This window comes from Etheostoma spectabile, unplaced genomic scaffold (genome assembly GCF_008692095.1).
Source record: "Etheostoma spectabile isolate EspeVRDwgs_2016 unplaced genomic scaffold, UIUC_Espe_1.0 scaffold00569355, whole genome shotgun sequence".
In the NCBI taxonomy this organism is placed as follows: Eukaryota; Metazoa; Chordata; class Actinopteri; order Perciformes; family Percidae; genus Etheostoma; species Etheostoma spectabile.
The window spans coordinates 150,449-172,386 of NW_022605082.1; the positions used below are offsets into that span (position 1 = coordinate 150,449).

Sequence of the window (21,938 nt, forward strand, 5' to 3'; positions counted from 1 at the left end):
TTGTTCAACCACTTGTCACTGTATTTTCAGTTTTTTTGTCTTTAAAGCAGCTGCCCCGTGTGAGGGTTGAACTCACAACCTTCAGATTATGAGACTGACGCGCTGCCTACTGCACCAACGAGGCTATGAGAGCGATTGCAATGGTTGGGAAAATTTCGGAAATACTAACAATTTGGTCGTCAATCTTAATAAAAACAATGTATGTGGAGACCTATGTATTCACACAAAGGCTAAGACTGACCCTAGATGCTTTGTCATGACCCAGAACATATTTGTCCACTTTCTCATCTTCTTTTCTCACCAATCAAACTCAAAGCTCCCTTCCATTTTTTGCCAATCCTGAGAGACTTCATATCCATTTCTTGTCAATCAAAAAGGCGCCTCCTCTTGGCAACGCCCATCTCCATTTCCTACCAATCCAAACGCATTTTCTGCTTAAGAGAGACTTTGCATTTATAATTTGGAACTAACAAAGGCAAGGAGGTCTTCTCTGATATTATCTCTGGAAACAATAATAATTCATGTGCTTTGTTTGCTACTGTCGATAGGTTAACAAACCCTCCAGTACCAGTAGCATCTGAACTGTTATCTAACAAGGCCTGCAATGACTTTGCCTCCTTCTTCATAGACAAAATCCAGAAGATTAGACAAACAGTCAGTGCCTCCATATCCAGTACAGGATATGTGTTGTCACAGTGTTCAAGCAAAACTAGTTCCAATATGAAAGAATTTCATACGATCAACCACAAAAACCTGTGAAGCATGCACGCTACCACTGAGCTACATCCCCTAAAGATTGTCAGATCCAGGGGGGCCCTGTGTTATCACATTCACATTCACAGAATGAGAAGTGCGTATGACTTTGGTAGCTCCCTTCGATAGCTCAGTTGGTAGAGCGGAGGACTGTAGGGGTACAGAACTGAAATCCTTAGGTCGCTGGTTCAAATCCAACTCGAAGGAGCACCTTTTTTCCAGAGGCTACCTTCAAGGATCAATAAAGTGTTTTTGATTCTGATGTACAGATGGATGGTTGACCTAAAAGCACAATACTTCCTCCCGAGACATAACAAGAAACAAAAAAAAATAGGTGTGGGAGACAGCGTGAAGAGAACTACAGACAAACCATGTGAAATAGTGCCAAGTGTGACCAGAAGAACTGGAAAAAAACTAGAACTATAAAGTACAAACCTTTCTTTAAGAAATCTTTATTGTGCTCACAAGGGCCCTCATTTATGAAATGTGCATACGACCTAAAACAGGCGTAGGACGGGGGTACGCCGATTCCTACGCAGAGTACGGCATTTATCAATTTGAACGTGAGCGTGGGCTGCGAAAAAAATCTCACGTCTTGTCCCACCTTCATGAGCCGTCTCTCTGCCTGCATATTTGAGTGGGATGCAGGGGACCTCTCTCTGTTACGAGCAACTGGGAGGGGCAAACGGAAGGGACCTCATGGTGGTGCCACTGCTGGACCAGGTGCGCATGGAGCACATCAAGAAGGGCACTATCAAGAAGGGGGGTGTTGTCCTGACCAAGTATGGCTGTGCCAGAGGGCCCACGTCTCTGGAATTCTTTCATTGCCACCTGACCAGGTTCATTCTGTCTAAGTCGTATGTGTTTCATGATTGTACTTTTGTTTTTGAATGGTAAATGAACAACTGTGCTGGAATTTGTAATCAAAAACATGACCTTTCCCATTTTGACAAACTGTTTTGAACACTTGAGGTATTTCAATGAAGTCTTTGGTCTTGGACAGTTACCTTGCAATCTAAAACTGTATATCCTATTGTCTCTGGAACAATAGCTGGCAGTTGGAGGAGTAATGGCTCTTTACAGTGAATATGCAAAATAAGATGTTCACAAGTTCAGCCCAGGTAAATGCTCAGCCCATATTCACACAGACCTAAACCTCCTCACTTAATGCTGGTTACAATATTCTAATAATCAACAATGCCAGAGAAAAATGACAAAGAGTGACAACATTTTCCAATAAAGTATTGGCTTTTTCCTTGTGAAAGTTTTATTCCAATGAGATTGACAAATATACCGTTAGTTACGGTCCTTGGTTTCTCACGATGTGGAGAGCTGATACTTGCAGGTAGTGTGGCCGAGTGGTCTAAGGCGCTGGATTTAGACTCCAGTCTCTCTGGAGGCGTGGGTTCAAATCCCACCACTGCCATTTGCTGATGTTACGTAGGTGGAAGACAAACCATATGTTGACTTGCATTTGTATCAGTTACATTATACTCTTATGGCATAGCTTGGTGAAGTGACTGAAGTCATTAGTGGCAACGTATTAGACTCCTTGTTTTTATCTTTACTGGCAATTCTCTGTTTTTAAATGAACACCCAATCTTAAGTGTTCAATGTGAAATACTCATTCATCAACAAAATTGTCGGTAACTATGACGGGGCGCATACGCTACCAATACCATCCAAAGACTGAGACTGCAGGTATATGTTATATGCCCGTATATGTTTAACGTGTTCATATGTTCTGTTAATTTTCACAATGTTTAAAATCTTCAGTTAACCTAGTCATTCTCCATTTCCCCACAGTAATCCCTCAGCTTTCTTGTGCGCACATTTTAACATCTAAAACTACGGTGCCATTCCTCGCCTAAAACAATATGAGTCATTCCAGTAAGTGAAAAGGAAACTCACATCTACAAAGGCAAACTTGATATATGTGACTCCCTGATGGTCTAGTGGCTAGGATTCGGCGCTCTCACCGCCGCGGCCCGGGTTCAATTCCCGGTCAGGGAATGGTCAGGACTTGAAAGATACAGATGTAACATTTGAAAGAGAAAACTTTGGTTAACTTAGATTTGTCAAATTCTTCCTCATTAGTTTAACGCTAGAACCCCAACACTTTTAAAGAGTATCATTTCCTTTAAATCAGACCCCCGACAACTGATGTATCCTTTTGTCGTCTTTGATGGGTCATAAATACTTCATCTGCAATTATATCATAATTCATCTAACAATTATTTTCCTTTTTCAAACAGTAACTAAACCCCTGACCAACATTTTTACCTGAAAACCAATGTATGTGAGTGTCAAGTAAAGTTATTGTTGGATTCGGGTCCAAATGTGGACATTTTAGTGCAATGCAAAGGTGCATAACAGATTGCTTTCTACTTACCTGGAGCGATGCAAAGCAGGGGGGGGGCAACTAGTCAAGGAACAGCAAGAGACTTGGTATTTAAGACTACAAACTGACTACGTGACAGATGTGTAATCTGTCATGTCCTGCCTTCTGAAGCTCTAGCCAGGCGCCATTCATCTTCACCATCTACACCACAGACTTCAACTACCACACAGAGTCCTGCCATCTTCAGAAGTTTTCTGATGACTCTGCTGTGGTTGGAGGAATCAGCGAGGGGGACGAGGCTGAGTACAGAGCTGTGGGGGGGGGACTTTGTCACATGGAGTGAGCAGAACCATCTACAGCTCAACGTGGCAAAGACCAAGGAGCTGGTGGTGGATCTAAGGAGAGCCAAGGCAGCAGTGAGCCCTGTTTCCATCCAGGGGGTCAGTGTGGACATTGTGGAGGACTACAAATACCTGGGAGTGCACTTAGACAATAAACTGGACTGGGCCAAGAACACTCAAGCCCTCTACAGGAAGGGCCAAAGCCGTCTCTACTTTCTGAGGAGGCTGAGGTCCTTCAACATCTGCAGGACGATGCTGAGGATGTTTTATGAGTCTGTGGTGGCCAGTGCTATCCTCTTTGCTGTTGCATGCTGGGGCAGCAGGCTGAGGGTAGCGGACGCCAACCGACTCAACAAACTGATCCGCAAGGCCAGTGACGTCGTGGGGGTGGATCTGGACTCTCTGTCGGGTGTGTCAGAGAGGAGGACGCTGTCCAAACTACATGCCATCTTGGACAATGTCTCGCACCCACTCCATGGCTTGTTGCTCAATCACAGGAGCACTTTCAGTGATAGACTCATTCTCCCAAAATGCACCACGGAGCGCCACAGGAAGTCATTCCTGCCTGTGACCATCAAACTTTATAACTCCTAAAAAAACTGTTAACATTTGGTCTTCATTATCTTTGTAACGGCCTTTAAACTTCCCCTGGCAAAATTGTATTGTATTATGTTTATTATGTTTGTATTATATACTTTTATATGTCATTAGTGTTCTGTTTCCTATGTTTGCAATAAAGATGACATGAAGAAAAAGAAAAAACCCACTGCTGAACAGCTTTGTTTTCATAAATCACATGTGTGAGCCTGCTGGCTCTGGGAGGCGGGGCTTAGGCTCCCATTGGATGTTCCTATCACGGTATGAACTCTTGGAAAGGGAACGTGATTGGCTACAACTGGCCTGATTGGCGTGTTGATAGCCAATGAGAGCTGTTTCTAAGATGGCCGCTCAGAGAGATGACGCAGCGTATTGGCGCTCCACAGTGGGAGCGCTTGCTGGACGTCGGGGGCTGTCCCGGGGTGAAAACTAAACCGGAAAAGGCGGGGATGGTTTGATTGTGTAGGCAGCAACATGAGGAATACAAACATACCCAGCAACACGGTGCAGGGCGAGGAGACGGAACGAGGTCGGCACGTGAAGTTAGCAGCTAGTTAGCACGGACTCTACAGGACAATACTCCCAACCTGGATGAATTCTCTACACCTGGGGACATTTCCGGACTACAGGAATATTAACAAGCCAGGAAAGGACGGGGGTGAAGGTTTAGGAGCGCCTACAGGTAGGGAAGCAACATCATTTTCTCCTTTTCTTCTTCTTTTCTTCAGTATTATGAGCACTAAGATGATGAATAATGTTCCAGTAAAATGAATGGTTGAACTGCAGAGAATGGACCAATCAGACTGGAGAGGCTGTTCCGTTTCATAATGATAGACACTGGTCCAGCAGCACGAGGCTTTGAACGCACCTTTGTTCCTTTGATCCGGTGTTATGTGCCTTCTGTTTTTTCTCCCTCCAGGGGCCTGTTGCACAAAACCACGATAAGGGAATAAACCGGGATATTCAAGTTATCCTGGATGAATTGAGCTTTGACTTGGTTGCACGAAGCCAGGTTAAATTAAACCCAGCCAAGTTACCATGGAGATTAATTCTTTGTAGCTAGCCTGGTCCCGAGCAGGCTAGAGGCTAGCTTCACCTCCTCGTTACTTTCCGTATTATATGTAGGGCTGCACGATTATGGCCAAAATGATTATCATGATTATTTTGATCAATATTGTGATCACAATTATTTGTTGATTTTAACTAAAACACATTTTATTGTCACATAGGCTATTTATAACTGCTTTCACATCTATATTATGCTACATTCTTCTTATGTTGAAGTTATATGTTGTACATATAAAATGTATCTCTGATAAAGCTCCTTCACTTGTTTTCAACAATAACTGATAAAAAAAGCTAGGGGGGGATGCAATGGACGCTACTCACAGAGAGACGGCTGACTCATTAGGAATGGATGGGGGGGGGGGGGGCGATGGACGTACTCACAGAGAGACGGCTGACTCATTAGGAATGGATGGGGGGGGGGGCGATGGACGTACTCACAGAGAGACGGCTGACTCATTAGGAATGGATGGGGGGGGCGATGGACGTACTCACAGAGAGACGGTTGACTCAATAGGATTGGATGGGGGGGGGGGGGGGGCGATGGACGTACTCACTTAGAGACGGCTGACTCATTAGGAATGAATGGGGGGGGTGATGGACGTACTCAGAGAGTGACGACTGACTCATTAGGAATGGGTCCAGCAGGTTTTGTCCGTCTCACACGCTGTCCCTCTACGAAGACAGGTTTGCCCCTCATGCTTAACAACATACAGCTGTGTTAATAATAATTAAAACTGTGGACAAATGTCAGAAGCTCGACACCGGTGCAGTCGCCGCTCTGTCTCTGTTGCTGGGGAGCCTGTGTTAGTGAATGGGGGGGGGGCTGCGCGGAGACTAAGAGGGAGAGACAAACAAGGGCACGGCTTTACAGAAGAAATAGGTCATGTAACGCAACATTAAACCATATTGATATAAACAACGTTGCTTTGTTTATGGAGAGGCAGCGGATGCGACCTAGAGCCCTGTAAGCTAACAGACACTAACTAGCACCCTAGAGCCCTGTAAGCTAACAGACACTAACTAGCACCCTAGAGCCCTGTAAGCTAACAGACACTAACTAGCACCCTAGAGCCCTGTGAGCTAACAGACACTAACTAGCACCCTAGAGTAGGGTGACCAGACGTCCCCCGAAATCACTCACACCTCCAAGTTCTTCTAACCCTTGTATCATTATCTCTGCATGTCCCCCCCCCCCCGCCTCCTTGGGTCTACTAAAGGCACCTTCAGCAGACGGCAAGCTGGCGACCAGAGCAGAAAAGAAGCGCAAGAAGGAGGAGGAGGAGGAAGAAGAGGAGTATGCGGTGGAGAAGGTTTTGGACCGCAGAGTGGTGAAGGGAAGAGTAGAGTTTCTGCTGAAATGGAAGGGGTTCTCAGAGTAAGTATGAGTCTAGAATATTAATGCTTGGTGTTCTTGATCCTGAGATATATAATATATTTACATATTGCAAATAAGTGTCAGCATGGTATCATGCCTCTAAAGTTGAAGGTTTGGTATTTTGACACTACGTTGCAGACCCACAAATTAAGGTTATTTCAAGATGGCAATAGAAAAAGGAATAATAGGAATGCTAATTAGCGTGAGAATCGATTGTCTAAAAACAAAGTGTGAGGAGATGTTCTTCTGTCTGCACTCACCTTTCCAGTGAGGAGAACACATGGGAGCCACAAGACAACCTGGACCTGGACCTTATCACCGAGTACATGCAGAAACACGAGGAGACGGAGGAGAAGAAGAAGGAGGGCAAGAGGAAAGGTGTCAGGGAGGAGGAGGTGAGTGAAGGAAAGAGGGTACTCCAGACTGAAGAGTCCCAGAAATCTAATCTCAATATTAATGAATGCACACAGATGGCTTCTCTTTTAGGATTTATATATTATACCGTAATTCCTCAAAGAAAAAACGTTAACCGTTAGTCAATTAAACTGCATCCCTCTGATAGTGGTCAGGGGGGCAACACGGATAAATAAAGGCCGGGAAAATCAGAGTGGATAATCTCCTCGGTGCCTTTCATATAATGAGCAGTCAAGTTTATCGTAATGTACATTTCGACCAGTTTAATTTAACAGATTCAATATATTATCTTCTCATTGTGTTTTTCTGGATTATGGTCCTCATGTAAAGTATTATTTTTTGTGATCACATTTTTTTTTTTTTATATATAATTAAGAAACAGAGTGAGAACCAATCCCTTAAAATGGAGAGGCTGAGAACCCTTCAGATACTAGATCCAGTAAAAATGTGTGAAACACTCAAAGAAAATGTTCCATTTCCAAGTTTCCAGCACTACCAATCCCAGACGCCCCCCCGCTTGTTACCGCCTGGCTCAAGGCCGGCAATACAAACGCCCCACAGAGATATCAATCCCAACTTTATTAACACACAAAGAGCGTAGTCATGGTAATGCAAGGCAGCTTTATCTGTGCACATTTCAGCAACAAGGCAATTCAAAGTGCTTTACACAAAAACAGTTAAAAAATAAAAACAGATAAAACACAAGAATAAAAGTTACAGTGCAGTATAAGAAATTACAAATTAAAGAAATGAACAACCGTTTAAAGAAAGGCAACATCAAAAAGAAAGGTCTTCTGCCTTGATTTAAAAGAACTGAGAGATGTATGTGATCCAGTCTCTTGGTCTTAGTGAGGACTGGAGGGATGTGAACCACTCCACTCCATTTTTTAGAGAGACCTGTAAAGACCACGTTACAGTAGTCAAGTCTACTGAAGATGAAAGCATGGACAAGTTTTTCCAAATCCTCTTGACACATAAGTCCTTTAACCCTTGATATATTCTTAAGGTGATAGTAAGCTGACTTTGTAATTGTCTTAATGTGGCTGTTAAAGTTCAGGTCTGAGTCCATGACTACACCAAGATTTCTGGCTTTGTCTGTTGTTTTTAACATTGTTGTTTGAAGCTGAGCGCAGACTTTTAATCATTCCTCTTTTGCTCCAAAAACAACCACCTCAGTTTTTCCTTCATTTAATTTCAGAAAGTTCTGGCACATCCAGTTGTTAATTTGTTCAATGCACTTAGTCAGTTTTTGTATTGGACTATAGTCCCCTGGCGATAAGGTTATGTAAATTTGTGTGTCGTACGCATAACTATGGTAACTTATTTTGTTGTTCTCCATAATCTGAGCCAGTGGAAGCATGTAGATGTTAAACACAAGAGGCCCCAGAACGGAGCCTTGGGGAACTCCTCACGTCATATTTTTATGCTCAGATGTATAATTACCTATTGACACAAAGTAATCCCTGTTCTGTAAGTAGGATTCAAACCAGTTTAGTACTGAGCCAGAAAGTCCAGCCCAGTTTTCCAATCAGTCTAGTAATATGTCATGGTCGACCGTGTCAAATGCAGAACTGAGATTAAGTAATACTGAGACTGAAATTTAGATACTATCTGTGTTAAGGTGGATGTCATTAAATACTTTGACAAGAGCCGTCTCAGTGCTGTGGTGTGGTCGGAAACCAGACTGAAAGGTATCAAAACTGTTGTTCAGTGACAAGAAATGGTTGACTTGTTGATAAACCGCTTTTCAATGATTATGTATCAGGTAATGCATCAGCCCAACGTAAACACAGACATGCTGTGAATGATGTTTCTGGTTTTACTTAGCTCGCTTCACCATAGAGCCTTACTAACTCACTCACTCTGTCTGTTGCTAGAGAAACGGAGATCAATGGACACATACAGTATGTATTTTTCAGATCACATGAGCCATTCATTAATTAAATCTGTAGCGTCCCCTAATGGCCGATATTCAACAGATTTGTTTGACATCTTAAGATGCTATATGGCAAGTTTCAGGCAGATTGGTCACAAAACCCCGGACAAAAAAGTATGTTTTGCACATTTCACGATTTTTGTAAAAGAAATCCCAACCCAAGTAGATGTGACTTTTGTAAATAGAGATCCAGACAAACCTTTTGCGTATCTCGTCAATATTAAATCCTATCAACAGAAACCAGTGACGCTACTGAGAAGTAGTTAAACTAGTATCGTTACTGCCCAATAATCTTCAGCATAAGGCAACGTGACCTCTTCCAGCATTCTGATGTATTGAAACTGATTTACGATCCCTGGTATGTGATAAACAGGCCCAACACCACAGTATGAGAAACAACCCATAACCACCATGCTTTACTGTCTTGACTGGGGCTTAATTTAAGTGCAGCTTATAATCTTCTGCACTTCTTTATATGTTTTCCCCTCTCATATCAACTTTTTAATCAAAGTCCTCTGTTCCTCAGAGCAATGTCTGGAACGAGCCATTTTGCTGGGTATTTCAGTGTGAAATGCACTATAACCAGCATGCGCAACATGTGCTTCCTTCCTTCCTTAAATATGTATATATACAGTATATATAGATTAAATATGGTCCACAACTGACACCTGTTTCTTCACAGAATACTTAGCTCACTAATTGAACACAACACTGCTATTATTATGAACATGCTCCTTTCAATTACATATTAAATTCCACAGAATGAGCAGCATGCATGTCATGACTGTTGGTTTGGCCTGTGTTTGTCAGAGGCGTCAGTGATGCTCAGCAGTTTTATTCCAGAGCACAGCAGAAAGCTCTGCTGAGCTTCAGAAATGCTTAAGGAAATGTAGCTTGTGTGGAAAATACCACATTCCACTACCATATTACTTACTTACACAATAATGCTGGCTATACATGTTTGATTTAGCAAAAACAACAACCTAAAACAAAAGGTCAAAGGTCAACTGGTGCCCCTCATTGTTAATGCCTATCAGGGACAATGGTTCCAATTTACTTTACTGGAGTATAGCTGTTCCAGCAACATGAAGACAACACGGTAACCCCTACAGATACCAATGAAAGCTAAAAATCTGTGGGAAAATGTTACATTTACAACTTTCCCGGCACAAAAAAATCCCGGATGATATGCCATTTGTTACTAAACAGCTGGCTAAAGGCTGGCAACAAAATGGAGGCCACACATAAATTGTTAAAAAGTAATTTATTCATCACAAACTAACCAACACTGGATGTTACATTTCCCCTAATGCAACTCCATAATAGTGATGTTGGAAGATAATTAAGAAAGGTAATGCGTCAGTCAAACAATGTTCCACTGACGTGCTCTAAATGTTTTTTTCTAGTTAAAAGATAGAGCTCTACAGCATGGCACCTCACTAACTCACTCTCTTGGTTTTTCTCTGTTGATAGAAACGGAGAGGAAGAGGAGTCAAATGTCACCGCTGTCAGCTGTGTGACAAATCCTTCACAACAGCAGTATATTTAAAGATTCACCAGCGCATTCACACTGGAGAGAAGCCGTACAGCTGTGAACAATGTGGGGAAACCTTTTCTCGTAGTAGTTACCTTAAAACTCACCTGCGCATTCACACCGGAGAGAAGCCGTACAGCTGTGAACAATGTGGGGAAACCTTTTCTCAGAGTGTAAGCCTAAAAAAACACCAGCGCATTCACACTGGAGAGAAACCTTACAGCTGTGAACAATGTGGACAAACCTTTTCTCAGAGTGGTCACCTTAAAACTCACCAGCGCATTCACACTGGAGAGAAACCTTACAGCTGTGAACAATGTGGGGAAACTTTTGCTCGTGGGGATGCCCTTAAAACTCACCAGCGTATTCACACTGGAGAGAAACCGTACTGGTGTGAACAATGTGGGAAAACCTTTTCTCAGAGTAGTACCCTTAAAACTCACAAACGCATTCACACTGCCTCGTTGTGAACATGTTTCAGAGCCAAGCTGTTTCCTCCTCCTCATGCCCTGATAGCTGTGTTGTTATATTCTGATCTTCTCTCCACATTGAAGGCTGACCAGCAGTAACTTTATCTTCTGATTAACATGTATGTTATTGTGGATCAGCTGGACTGTTATCTGCCTGTCCTCAGAACCCTTTACCATTTAGGCACCCGAATCGGTGCCTGACCCCATCCTTTTAAAAATAATTTTTTTAATTTATATATTATTAAAAAAACAAACATTTAAGGAACATTTGAGAACAGCTTGTTTATTGCTATATGGTCCAAAATAAATGGAAAAAAAATGTAATAACAATAACGTATTTTTTCGAGCAATTGCTGCTAAATGACAAAAACAACCACTAGATGGAAAAGAGCAGCGCTGGTATTTCAGTAGAACCGAAACGAGGCCCCCAAATCCCCGTTACTATTCGGTCCGACCGGGTGTTAAGGCACCGGTGCCGTACTAGCACCGGGTTTCGGTACCCAACCCTAACCACAATGTACCCACCGTGGGAAGGAGAAGGCCCAAAGGAGAAACATTAAGACGTTTAAAGACGTCTTGGTTGGAAAACGTAGACATGTTTGAAACTTTTTTTAATTTTAATTTTAATTTTGTAAAAACTTTCTTCTCATCTCTAGAAACATACAATTTTTTTGGGCTGACAGGAAGTTAGTGTAATCATTTTAGGAATACATTTTTGTCACCCTTATATATTTCTAAACTCCCAAAAGTTGGTAAAAACTATAATCTTTGAGCATTGTGAGTTTAATAAGCACAAATTCAATATTTGTTTAAATTGGTCCTCTCATCATTACCAACATACTAGAAGTTGGCTATTTTTAATTGTACGCTCTCAAGTTATTTTGTAGTTTAACATCATGTTTTCCTACTTTGTGGAATTAAATAAAAAATAAAACGAGGCATCGTGCTGATTATTTGTGACTTGATTTGGTGGATTTATCCTTCCTGCTGTTTCTGTGTTTAAACTCCTTGATAAAAGTGCTGAAAGACTCAGATTATTATTCTAAGTGTGTGACAACATTATGGGATCTAAAACAAAAGACAGTTTAGTAACTATTTGACATTGATATCTGTAGTCAATATAGAATGCAACCCCCCCCACCCTTTGATTGTTTTCTATTGATGAGTGACAGTTCATATCCCTCAATCTCCACCAACTCCTGTTGTTTATATAGGACAGCTGAAGACATGTAAGGGAAGAGAGAGGGAATGACATGCAGCAAACGCCCTCTTCACCAACTCAGCTACCCGGGCGTCCCACACCCACATATACTGGGACTGCTCCGTGATACAGACATACTGGAAAGACATTAAAGAGGAATTGGACAACATTTTCAGAATGCATTTCCCTCTGGACCCTTTATCACTATTAATTGGATGAAGCCGCCCTATACATGAAATCAAACAGGTCCATACAATGGACTGCTTTTGTTTGTAAGAAGATGGACCCCTGTCATTTGAGCCTTGATTTAGAATAATAATTTAAACATGCTGTGATATGCAATGGTTTATTTACCCTGCTTCTCTGTAGTCAATATATATGTTGAATGAAGTTCAACTACAAGATGACACTTATTTTTTTATTTTATTATTTTTATTGAAAGAAATGCAGCGTTTTTTGGATGCTTTTATATAGACCTTAGTGGTCCCTAATACTGTATCTAAATTCTCTTTCCAAAAATTCAGCCTTGGCAAAGATTTCCAGACACTAGAGCACCACAATGAGTTTTTCTTAGGATATGTCATTTCTGTAGCTTTAAATTCTATTGAGGAGGAGAGGGCCACCACGCCAGGCAGCCTCGACACACTGCCGTCCCAACGGGAAAAGTCCTGACTCTCCCGATTGCCGCTCTGCATCTGGGTGCCAGTGCAACCATTCCTAAACATCTAAACAGCATGTTTAAACATCTAAACATTAGCCTGCTCTGAACCAGGCTAGCCGCAAAGACTACTTCTCCATGGTTACTAGGCTGGGTTTAATTCAACCTGGTTTCACAACCATCTCCAACCTGGCCTGGGAACGCCTCGGGATCCCCCAGTCAGAGCTGGTTGATGTGGTTCGGGAAAGGGAAGTTTGGGGTCCCCTGCGGGAGCTGCTGCCCCCGCGACCCGATACCGGATAAGCGGTCGAAGATGGATGGATGGTTTCACAACCAAGTCAAAGCTAAATTCATCCAGGATAACTTGAATATCCCGGCTTAATCCCTTATCCTGGTTTCTTGCAAATAAACTGGACTTTAAATTACAGGCAAGGATTGTAACAGCTCCAGGGCTCGTCTGGGAGTTGAACCTGGGACCGCTCACACCCAAAGTGAGAATCATACCCCTAGACCAACGAGCCACATAAAAACATCCTATTAGTAATTTTTCATCAAGTAAATGTGATCAGTCAGTGACTCGAAATAATTGTTAAGTAGTTTGTTTGGCATGTAGTGTTTTATGGCTCCACTGCCAGATTGAGCTTTCGGACTATAGTGGAAGAAAGACTGCTTTTGACGCAAAACATTTTACCAACATTGGAACTTGAATTTTGGTAAAAAGGAAACGCAGCTTGGATTTTTCACTGACTTGACAGGCTATGGTCAAGTAGATTGGCGTGGGGTCTTTTCATGGCTCCAATGCCCGATTCAGCTTTTAATTTGACAACAGGAAACATTTGATACAAAATATTTTTACCAAAACCCGAGGGAAGGGGGAATTTTCAAGCCCCACCTGCCCCCATTGCCCCAACACAATGCTAATGAAATACGCAACAAGCTTAAAATGCTTCCCCGTTTAGTTCTGACACTGGGGACAGAAAGCAGACCTGTCCCAGATGACCTGAGAGGTCTGGGGGGGTCATAGTGTAGTAGAAGATCAGAAATGTATTTTGGACCTAAACCGTTAAGGGATTTATAAACTAGCAAAAGTACTTTGAAATCAATTCTTTGAGGTACAGGAAGCCAGTGTAAAGACCTCAGAACTGGAGTGATGTGATCCAGTCTCTTGGTCTTAGTGAGGACTCGAGCAGCAGCGTTTTGAATCAGCTGTAGCTGTCTGATTGATTTTTTAGGGAGACCTGTAAAGACCCCGTTACAGTAGTCAAGTCTACTGAAGATGAAAGCATGGACCAGTTTTTCCAAGTCCTGTTGACACATACAAGTCCTTTAACCCTTGATATATTCTTAAGGTGATAGTAGGCTGACTTTGTAATTGTCTTAATGTGGCTGTTAAAATTCAGGTCTGAGTCCATGACTACACCAAGATTTCTGGCTTTGTCTGTTGTTTTTAACATTGTTGTTTGAAGCTGAGCGCAGACTTTTAATCGTTCCTCTTTTGCTCCAAAAACAACCAGCTCAGTTTTTCCTTCATTTAATTTCAGAAAGTTCTGGCACATCCAGACGTTAATTTGTTCAATGCACTTAGTCAGTTTAAAGATAAACACAGCCCCACTTGCCCATCAAGTGTAGAATAACATCAGCTGTGAACTGTAGTTGTGTTTCACATAAAACTGTCACTACAAAAAGATCTAGGGCCCTTTAGTTGTTGTAATCATTTCAATTTAGTGTCATTCATATGTGATCCCTGGTTAACATACAGTATATTGTCTTTATGACATAATTATGTGAAACACTATGAAGTCCTGTTGCAAGAAGCAAAAATAAGAGATTATTTAAAAAGACAGGATTATCTACTATCAGATCATTGAAGTGACATTTCCAGAGAAACATGTAAACGTAGGACAGAAAAATATCAAGTTTAACAAATTATGACTAATACTAAGACTAATGGATTGCAATTTTTAATCAGTTTTATTAGAAAATCATCAGAATTGTCATTTATTTATTGTTACATAGCATAGAGATGTGTTGTAAAGTGGCATGTGATGATAAACAGACTTATTCACATTGTAATATTGTCTCTTTTTATTGTTGTTTTTGTTCAGCTAAATTATCTGCAAACTTACAGTTTTTTTGGATTGCTTACACACTAAAGTTAAAAGTAGTACACTATTAGCAAAACCTTACACTCAAGAAGCAAAAGATCAGCCCATATTTGCACAACTATAAGCACATTGTCAACCTCACACTTGTTGCAAAACTCTACACACAGTGATTTGCAAAACACTAAACACACTTAACATACATTACACACAAAAATCTATTATGAAGTCACTTCCTTGCAATACCAAAGCACTGACTGTCAAATTACCGCACCTTCCAACCAATTGATTCAACACAGTCATCAGGTGTGCAAACACTTGTTTGCTTAATTGGAGACACACCAATCAGGTGTGTAAGCACTATAAAAAGCAGCAGGTGAGTTCATCGGTCTTCAAGCACAATGGAAAGAGTCAGAGAAATAGTAAGACGAGGTGGAGGACGAGGTGGAGGACGAGGTGGAGGTGGAGGTGGAGGTGGAGGTGGAGGTGGAGGTGGACGAGGACGAGGACGAGGACGAGGACAAGGAGGACGACAAGGAGGAGGAGAAGGACAAGGAGGAAGAGGAATCAACAGAGGAGGAATCAACGGAAGAGGAAGAGATGGAGGCCATGCTGGAAGTAGAGGAAGAGGAAGAGGAAGACGAGAAGGTGCTCAAAGAGGACCGAATCTGACAAATGAGATCCGTGCAACACTGGTTGACCACGTTGTCAACCACGGCCTGAAGCTGAGGGAGGCTGGACTGCGAGTACAGCCAAATCTAAGCCGATACACAGTGGCAAGTGTGATAAGAACATTTCGACTGGAAAATAGGTATTGTAAATATATCATATCAAAAACATCTGCACGGTTTCGGCAACTGCTTACAAAAAGTCCACTATGTGACAGTGCCAATTGGCAATTACACCAAACCCGAGGTGACCCTCTCTTCTGTAGATCAATCTACTTTGTAAAGGTATGTGTTAGTTGAGTAACAATAGGTACATATACAGTACATGTTAAGTTCCTTTTTAAATAGCATTTTGCGTATTTTTTTCTTTGATTACAACCTTGCTGTGTAATGGAAGAGCCTGTGTTTTCCACATGCTGCGAGTCTCTGTTTGGGTGCCGAAAATGTGTGGAGCAGTGGCTGTTAACCGCGGATCACTGTCTGAAATGCAGAGCTCAAGAGTTTGACTCCAAGGTGCACCATGTTAAGGGTCTCTCTGCTTTCCTGTCTTCTTCTCTCTTGAGATACAGAGTAACTCATGTAACATTGTTTCAGCAAGATGGCATCCATGTTACTGGAAAGCTGCAGAGGCTGCAAAGTTTGCATTTAAGCTAACACCACAGCGGTTGATTTCATTAATCTGTTTTCTCAGAGGAAGAGGAACTTGTTAATAATATCATCTGTTGTGGTGTTATGTTGGAATGACAACCTGCAGCTTTCCAGGAACATTTCTAACCATCTCTGGTTTGCATTTTTTGTAATCACATCTGCTCTATACATGTTATCATCTTGTTTGATGTTTTATTACACATTTTGGAATGGAGAAGTTATTCCTAATGGCAATTGACCTCTTAAAAGAACAGTTTATAAAGGAAGTTGTTAAAACAGATTAACTGATGTTACGTTCTTTCTTGTGATCTGATGAGCTTGATTTTTGGGCAAAAGCGCAAGAAAAAACAAAAATTGTAAATTCTGTGTATTCATTATACTACTTTGTTAGTGCAATTTATCTTGTTATGGACTGAAACCACTTTTGCAGTTTCCTCTTTAATAAATGTTGTTTTTGGAAGTATACTGCTTCTTTCTTGACCACTGCAGGTCACACACACCTTCTGGTGAAATCAAGAAGAGACCTAAATGCATCTTTAAAAGGGCCGTAGTTGTGGTGAACCACATATTCATACAGTGATAACATGTCAAATTGAGAACCAAAATCAGTTTCAGTCCATTGTTGTACAAGAAAAAGTAGTAACCACAGACCAGGAAATACGTTTTAACTGCCGGCTTATTATTTGAATATTAACATACACATATCCATACAAAACCATTGACAACAATTACACAAAATACAATCCCACTTAACACCCTTTTTGTTAAGTTATTTAGGTTTTCACCTTTTGAGTTTATACCAAGTTCAATATTAGTTCTATATTAATCTAATTTCAGTTTTAACCTCAGTTGGGTTTTAGGTTTTAATCCCTTTTGGTTTTATTTTTAGTTCTCTAATTAGTTCTGTTTAGAGTTTTGATTTGTTTAGTTAACTTCAGTTTATCTAAATCACATCAGTGAATTTCACCTCTTAATTAGAGTATTTGCATGTAGTAAATGTACCGATTTACAAGTGGTAATACCCATGGAAAAGAAAATGAAAAAAAACAACGATAATTCGGAGTTACAAAACCATAATAATTCAGCAAAAGACTGAACAAATTGGTGGTTAGGACCAACAGAAATAAGAAAAGAAAAAGGAGTTCTCCTCTCCCCTATCGTCTTTTTACTTGTTAACCGTAATTCAAAGTTCGTTTGGAGTCCGCTGCAGAATTTGCAGAAGCTGAAGGAATCCTACTAGTCAGAAGTGTAGATTCGTAGAAACTGGATGAATCCTACCAGTTCAGAAGATTATGAGCAACGTCCTATTGAGACGCTGTGACTCAGGTATTCACAACGGTTCAGCAGATCACTGGGTGGCACGCCATCTTGCTTCAACCTCGTGTCTCTCAAGTCGACGTCGGTCAACATCGGTTGAACATTTCTTCAACCCACTCAAAATAGCCTATTGTAACAACATAAATTATGCATAAAAACCAACATAAATCACCAGGTAGTGTTAAATGAAAATGTCCAACTCCCGTCTCAATTACGGCTCTTAAAATGGCTATCGAACATCAAAGCGCAGCACGCTGCTGTTCGATATTAGCTTAATTTTTCAACATGTGCTTCAAGTTTTGACCACAAAACAACTTAAACTTACTACCTAGGCTTCACATTTCGGTAAAATTACAAATGCATTTCACATATCCTTTTTAAAAGAAAGAAAAGAAAAATAGAATTACTTCGTTTTGTTGTTTCACTCACCAAGTCCCGATTTCCAATGCACTAATTGTCTTCACCAGGGACAAATTGAGTACATGGGATATCTTTCACAAAAGTCAACCAAATTGGCTTTCAAAAGGTACAGGTTTTTCCACCTTCTTCTCTGTTTCTCTCACAGCTTTTCATCTGCGGCTCGCTCCAAGAGTATATGGCTGCAGCCTGGAGCATCCCATCTCGTCCGTCCCGTCTCACCCGGTCCCGTCTCATACGGAGGTGTGTCCAACGGTAAATCCAAAGGGTCAAAAATGCGAAATCGCGAATAATTTTCCAGATGGATGGTTCTGTTGACAAGATAAATGCAGACTATCGTCTGGAATAAAATAAACCTGCGTCAACTATCATGCTAATGAATAAAATACTTTTAATATTTGGTTTTAACGTTTAGTTAAAAAAAAAACACCGAGAGAGAGACATGCAGTACAGGGTCGCAGGCCGGACTCGAACTAGAGACCGCTGCATCGAGGAGCAAAAATCAGATTATGGGCACCCGCTCTACCCACTGAGCTATCTTGCCTGAAAAAGGAAAGAAAACACTAAATATTTAAATTATTTTATTAATTTGTGTGATTGCCGTTACTGTTAAATTAAAAAATATATATATATTGAAAGTATTTTATTCATATGCATGATTGCCGTAAACTAAACATGTACATAAGATAAATGCAGACTATCATACTGATGAATAAAAACACTTAAAATACGTGTTCGTCTATAAAAAAAATGCAGATGATAGGCAAACTAAAAAAATCCTTCTATAGCTGTAACTTTGATTTAAGTTGCAGCTATGGAAGGAATTTCTCTCCTGACAGAGGTCAAGCATTTGGTTTGGTTTTAATTTCTTTCCCCCTTTCATAAAATACAACACAAAATACGATAGAACCGCTGTGAAAGAAAAATACAATCGCATTCTGGCCGAAGACCGGGGCAGCAGAGATACGCAGTCGAATGCAGGACGGGTCCCAGAGACCCGAAGGCCGATGCCGCGGTAGTAGAAAACTACAACCGCATTCTGCCCCGGGTCCCAGAGAGCCGACCGCATTCTGCCCCGGGTCCCAGAGACCCGACAGCATTCTGCCCCGGGTCCCAGAGACCCGACAGCATTCTGCCCCGGGTCCCAGAGAGCCGACAGCCGAGGCAGCGCCAGTAGAGCTACAGTCGAATGCTCTCGCCATGCTGATAAGCAGTTGTATTTGCAGCAATGTCCCAGTGAAGTGTGAAAACAATATAGAATATACAATTAAAAAGTCTTGGAAAGAGTGTAACATGTTTATTTTTGTAGTCTTGTTGTGTGTGCAGATCGTGGATTGTTATCATAGACCGTATATTATTGATATTAACGGTCTATGATTGTTACCCCTCCTCAGGAGATCCTGCCGTTAGTCGCAGAATCGGCTGCGTCGCTGATGCAGGTTTCATCAGATGTAGCCACGTTAATATGGAACAACACAAGCATAACATTCAGAAATTAGCAAACTATATGTATGGCAAAATGGTTACTTTAACAGTTTTTTAACGTTTTTCAATTTATTGCAACAAATGTGGTCACGAATTTACCCGTGACTCCATCTGGAAAATTATTTGCGATATCGTAATTTTGACCCTCTGGTTTTACCGTTGGACACACCTCCGTATGAGACGGGACGGACGAGATGGGATGATCCAGGCTGCAGCCATACCCGTCTCGCTCGCTCTGCAAAAACCAAACTCTACTAGCAAGATAAACTTTTGAAAAATCCGATTGGTGGTTGCTGGTCATCTGGGTCACGCAGCAACGTGCCCTTCAAAATAAAAGTCCAAATGCATTTTAAACACAAAATAACTCATGAAATGACATACCAAATAAAATAAATTACAGATGTTCTTAATGAACTATTAACCATATTAACATATTTATTGATTAATTTTCTTTTTAACCAGTTTATTTATTTTGCTAACTAAAAAAACCTGGGTTACAAATGCCATTAAGTTTACTCTTCACCAGGTGGAGACATTAAACATCAACAGACTGGAAATAGACTTGATATTGATACAAAGCATTGGAATTAGCAGAGGATGGTTTCGATCCATCGACCTCTGGGTTATGGGCCCAGCACGCTCCCGCTGCGCCACTCTGCTCTGCTTTACAAGGCCAGGGACTGGAAAATCTGTAATTCACATTTTGAGGGAAGGACCAAGGTTCCAACAGTTTACTGGTTGTAAAGTTAAACATTTGGTAGACCTTGCAACTATCTTTTATGTGAGCTTCCTGATTACTCACATATTGATTATTCACATGTAACACTTGTGATTGGTTGGTGTTTTAAAAACAGGGCATTGTGAGTACAGATATAAACATCAGTAAGGAGTGTACCAAGTTGACAGGTTGACAGTTGACAGTGCGGTTGACAGGTTGAATTCTGTTAATAACAAACAACTATAATCAATAGAAAAAGAAAATATATATATGAAAAGCCGTCTTGGTTCATCTTTCCACTGTTCCTACAATCACCACTCTAGTCTGGTTGGAAACTAAAGGATCCAAACTAAAAGGATGTTCCTCTTTAACTAAAAGGTCTATCTCTGTAGGGATCCATCCCATAATGTTGTCACACACTTAGAATAATAATCTGAGTCTGTCAGCAGCAACAACACAACCTTTAGTGGACGCTGACTTTAACTTTAAATTAGGAGTTTAAACAGAGACACAACAGGAAGAATAAATCTATCAAATCAAGTCCCCAATAATCAGCATGTGGCCTTGTTTTATTTCAGGTAGTCAGCATGGAGCTGTTCCACATTCCCAGACATTTAAAACAAGTCAATCATTGGCGTTATTCTACGAGTCAGATGAATAAATCAGCTGTTTGCTATTTGAGCTGCTCTGTTTCCTGCTGCTCCGTCATTCTTTAGTGTCCTCTGGAAACAGGTTGCTGTCCTTTATGTGTCTTTTGGATGACATCATCAGTGTCTTTGCTTTAGTCTGAAGAAACTCCAACAGATTTAAAACCACATGCAGTCACAGAAAATACAAACAGGGAATAGAAAATGTCAGACAAAGAATATGAAATGAAAAGTCCCCAAAGTAGGAAAATGTAAAGTTAATCTACCAAACAACAATAACTGGAGAGCATCCAATTAAACATGGCCGACTTCCAGTATGTCGGTAATGAAGAGAGGAAAGTTTGGACATATTACAAATTCATTTCATTTTTATTTAACCTTTATTTAACCAGGAACAATCCCATTGAGCTACAGTAACTCTTCTTCCAGGGAGTCCTGCCAAGACCGGCGGCAATAAGTTTCATAGTACATAAAAGACAGGACAATGGTTCCATACTACACCACAAATCTCTAGAGATACTACAACACAAACAAGACATTACACTTAACTTAAGCTAATGCAGACATAAAACTTAAAGGACACCTAGTTAAAAGAAATTACACTGTTCAGGCAGAGTTGACTTTAAAAGGTTTTAAACCGAATTTGACCCAAAGTCCAAATTCAGCAGCCATGCCACTTCAAGGCCCAAATGAGAAAGCAGCCCGGAGAAGTACAATACTGAACATTGCTGTTTCTGTTCATCCTAAAGTCCTTAAACGTGTATTTTCTAAATTATAGAAAAGATCACGTGACCAGTGTTTGCAAGGGTTGCTCAGAGCTGAGGCTCCGCATCCTCCTCTGCATTTTACAATAAAAACCAAGTCCTTCTTTCTCATTCTACGTTTTAATTTGTTAACACTGTGACTTAGTAGAATGTGTGCAGGCGCAAAAAGGTCTTGGAAAAGCAACAAATGTGCTTCAATCAGCGGTCCACGACGCAGTGAAGTAAGCATTGCTGCAACACATCAGGACAGAGCTTGAGAGGCAGGGAGACAACAGGCAGATAAGAAACCTGCATTGATGACGAGGAGAAATTTGAGTTTAAGCTAGCCAAAATTGAGGACAGATTGAGATACAACAATGTTCGCATTATTGGACTGAAAAAGACGACCCAGTGGGATTCCTGCAGAAACAGCTACTGGTTTGGATTCCCTCCTTACAGAACAGGGCCACCATCAACATGGACAGAGCACACAGAATCAACGGCA

The 21,938-nt window shown here is 41.1% G+C and overlaps 1 protein-coding gene and 2 non-coding genes across 3 annotated transcripts in view; all 3 read left to right on the forward strand.

The window, feature by feature from the left end:
- LOC116684836 (zinc finger protein 91-like) overlaps positions 1-21,938 on the forward strand; it is a 175,168-nt gene that overhangs the window by 118,484 nt on the left and 34,746 nt on the right. The window contains exon 6 of the mRNA XM_032510271.1: positions 10,363-10,785. Within this exon, the coding sequence (XP_032366162.1) occupies positions 10,363-10,785 (423 nt within the window). The remainder of the gene's footprint in view (positions 1-10,362; positions 10,786-21,938) is intronic.
- On the forward strand, positions 2,098-2,179 carry trnal-uag (transfer RNA leucine (anticodon UAG)). Its single transcript has one exon. It is a non-coding gene; the product is annotated as a tRNA-Leu (tRNA).
- On the forward strand, positions 2,695-2,766 carry trnae-cuc (transfer RNA glutamic acid (anticodon CUC)). The gene has a single exon. It is a non-coding gene; the product is annotated as a tRNA-Glu (tRNA).